Here is a 3641-nt window from a genome sequence, read left to right on the forward strand (position 1 = left end):
TTCATAACTAGACCTTGAATGCCTAGCACCTTCTTAACTAGCCCTTGAATGCCTAACAACTTCATAACAAGCCCTTGAATGCCTAGCACCTTCTTAACTAGCCCTTGAATGCCTAGCATCTTCTAAATTGCCCTTGAATGCCTAATCTTAACTAGCCCTTGGATGCCTAGAACCTTCTTAAGTAGCCCTTGGATGCCTAGAACCTTCTTAAGTAGCCCTTGAATGCCTAGCATCTTCTTAACTAGTCCCTGAATGCCGGCCACCTTCTTAAGTAGCCCCTGAATGCCTAGCACCTTCTTAAGTAGCCTCTGAATGCCTAGCACCTTCTTAACTAGCCCCTGAATGCCTATAAATTTCTTAACTAGCACCTTCTTAACTAGCCCCTGAATGCCTAGCAACTTCATAACTAGACCTTGAATGCCTAGCACCTTAAGTAAAACCCTGAATGCCTAGCACCTTCTTAAGTAGCCCCTGAATGCCTAGCACCTTCTTAAGTAGCCCCTGAATGCATAGCACCTTCTTAAGTAGCCCCTGAATGCCTAGCACCTTCTTAACTAGCCCCTGAATGCCTAGCACCTTCTTAACTAGCCCCTGAATGCCTATCAACTTCTTAACTAGTACCTTCTTAACTAGCCCCTGAATGCCTAGCACCTTCTTAACTAGCCCTTGGATGCCTAGCACCTTCTTAACTAGCCCTTGGATGCCTAGCACCTTCTTAACTAGCCCTTGAATGCCTAGCACCTTCTTAACTAGCCCTTGGATGCCTAGCACCTTCTTGACTAGCCCTTGAATGCCTAGCACCTTCTTAACTAGCCCTTGGATACCTAGCACCTTCTTAACTAGCCCTTGGATGCCTAGCACCTTCTTAACTAGCCCTTGAATGCCTAGCACCTTCTTAGCTAGCCCTTGAATGCCTAGCACCTTCTTAACTAGCCTTTCAATGCCTAGCACCTTCTTAACTAGCCCTTGGATGCCTAGCACCTTCTTAACTAGCCCTTGGATGCCTAGCACCTTCTTAACTAGCCCTTGGATGCCTAGCACCTTCTTAACTAGCCCTTGGATGCCTAGCACCTTCTTAGCTAGCCCTTGAATGCCTAGCACCTTCTTAACTAGCCCTTGGATGCCTAGCACCTTCTTAACTAGCCCTTGAATGCCTAGCACCTTCTTAACTAGCCCTTGGATGCCTAGCACCTTCTTAACTAGCCCTTGGATGCCTAGCACCTTCTTAACTAGCCCTTGAATGCCTAGCACCTTCTTAACTAGCCCTTGAATGCCTAGCACCTTCTTAACTAGCCCTTGGATGTCTAGCACCTACTTAACTAGCCCTTGGATGTCTAGCACCTACTTAACTAGCCCTTGGATGTCTAGCACCTTCTTAACTAGCCCTTGGATGTCTAGCACCTTCTTAACTAGCCCTTGGATGCCTAGCACCTTCTTAACTAGCCCTTGGATGTCTAGCACCTTCTTAACTAGCCCTTGGATGTCTAGCACCTTCTTAACTAGACCTTGGATGCCTAGCACCTTCTTAACTAGCCCTTGAATGCATAGCAACTTCATTAACTAGCCCTAAAATGCCTAGCAACTTCATAACTAGACCTTGAATGCCTAGCACCTTCTTAACTAGCCCTTGAATGCCTAACAACTTCATAACAAGCCCTTGAATGCCTAGCACCTTCTTAACTAGCCCTTGAATGCCTGGCATCTTCTAAATTGCCCTTGAATGCCTAATCTTAACTAGCCCTTGGATGCCTAGAACCTTCTTAAGTAGCCCTTGGATGCCTAGAACCTTCTTAAGTAACCCTTGAATGCCTAGCATCTTCTTAACTAGCCCTTGAATGCCTAGCATCTTCTTAACTAGTCCCTGAATGCCGAGCACCTTCTTAAGTAGCCCCTGAATGCCTAGCACCTTCTTAAGTAGCCTCTGAATGCCTAGCACCTTCTTAACTAGCCCCTGAATGCCTATAAATTTCTTAACTAGCACCTTCTTAACTAGCCCCTGAATGCCTAGCAACTTCATAACTAGACCTTGAATGCCTAGCACCTTCTTAAGTAAAACCCTGAATGCCTAGCACCTTCTTAAGTAGCCCCTGAATGCCTAGCACCTTCTTAAGTAGCCCCTGAATGCCTAGCACCTTCTTAAGTAGCCCCTGAATGCATAGCACCTTCTTAAGTAGCCCCTGAATGCCTAGCACCTTCTTAACTAGCCCCTGAATGCCTAGCACCTTCTTAACTAGCCCCTGAATGCCTATCAACTTCTTAACTAGTACCTTCTTAACTAGCCCCTGAATGCCTAGCAACTTCATAACTAGACCTTGAATGCCTAGCACCTTCTTAACTAACCCTTGAATGCCTAGCAACTTCTTAACTAGCCCTTGGATGCCTAGAACCTTCTTAACTAGCCCTTGGATGCCTAGCACCTTCTTAACTAGCCCCTGAATGCCTAGAACCTTCTTAAGTAGCCCTTGAATGCCTAGAACCTTCTTAAGTAGCCCTTGAATGCCTAGCATCTTCTTAACTATCACCTTCTTAAGTAGCCCCTGAATACCTAGCACCTTCTTAAGTAGCCCCTAAATATCTAGCACCTTCTTAAGTAGCCCTTGAATGCCTAGCACCTTCTTAACTAGCACCTGAATGCCTATCAATTTCTTCAACTAGCACCTTCTTAACTAGCCCCTGAATGCCTAGCACCTTCTTAACTAGCCCCTGAATGCCTATAAATTTCTTAACTAGCACCTTCTTAACTAGCCCCTGAATGCCTAGCAACTTCATAACTAGACCTTGAATGCCTAGCACCTTCTTAAGTAAACCCCTGAATGCCTAGCACCTTCTTAAGTAAACCCCTGAATGCCTAGCACCTTCTTAAGTAGCCCCTGAATGCCTAGCACCTTCTTAAGTAGCCCCCTGAATGCATAGCACCTTCTTAAGTAGCCCCTGAATGCCTAGCACCTTCTTAACTAGCCCCTGAATGCCTAGCACCTTCTTAACTAGCCCCTGAATGCCTAGCACCTTCTTAACTAGCCCCTGAATGCCTATCAACTTCTTAACTAGTACCTTCTTAACTAGCCCCTGAATGCCTAGCAACTTCATAACTAGACCTTGAATGCCTAGCACCTTCTTAACTAACCCTTGAATGCCTAGCAACTTCTTAAGTAGCCCTTGGATGCCTAGAACCTTCTTAACTAGCCCTTGGATGCCTAGCACCTTCTTAACTAGCCCCTGAATGCCTAGAACCTTCTTAAGTAGCCCTTGAATGCCTAGAACCTTCTTAAGTAGCCCTTGAATGCCTAGCATCTTCTTAACTATCACCTTCTTAAGTAGCCCCTGAATACCTAGCACCTTCTTAAGTAGCCCCTAAATATCTAGCACCTTCTTAAGTAGCCCTTGAATGCCTAGCACCTTCTTAACTAGCCCCTGAATGCCTATCAATTTCTTAACTAGCACCTTCTTAACTAGCCCCTGAATGCCTAGCAACTTCATAACTAGACCTTGAATGCCTAGCACCTTCTTAAGTAAACCCCTGAATGCCTAGCACCTTCTTAAGTAAACCCCTGAATGCCTAGCACCTTCTTAAGTAGCCCCTGAATGCCTAGCACCTTCTTAAGTAGCCCCTGAATGCCTAGCACCTTCTTAAGTAGCCCCTG

The 3641-nt window shown here is 45.6% G+C and overlaps 1 protein-coding gene across 1 annotated transcript; it reads right to left on the reverse strand.

The window, feature by feature from the left end:
• Positions 1-429: 429 nt before the first annotated feature.
• On the reverse strand, positions 430-1557 carry LOC137627231 (ribosome-binding protein 1-like). The gene is made up of 2 exons (XM_068358311.1): positions 1372-1557; positions 430-1161 (listed from the first exon to the last, which is right to left on the reverse strand). The coding sequence occupies exons 1-2, from the start codon at positions 1555-1557 to the stop codon at positions 430-432; spliced, it is 918 nt and encodes a 305-aa protein (XP_068214412.1).
• Positions 1558-3641: the final 2084 nt, after the last annotated feature.

Source organism: Palaemon carinicauda, chromosome 35 (assembly GCF_036898095.1).
Source record: "Palaemon carinicauda isolate YSFRI2023 chromosome 35, ASM3689809v2, whole genome shotgun sequence".
NCBI lineage: Eukaryota > Metazoa > Arthropoda > Malacostraca > Decapoda > Palaemonidae > Palaemon > Palaemon carinicauda.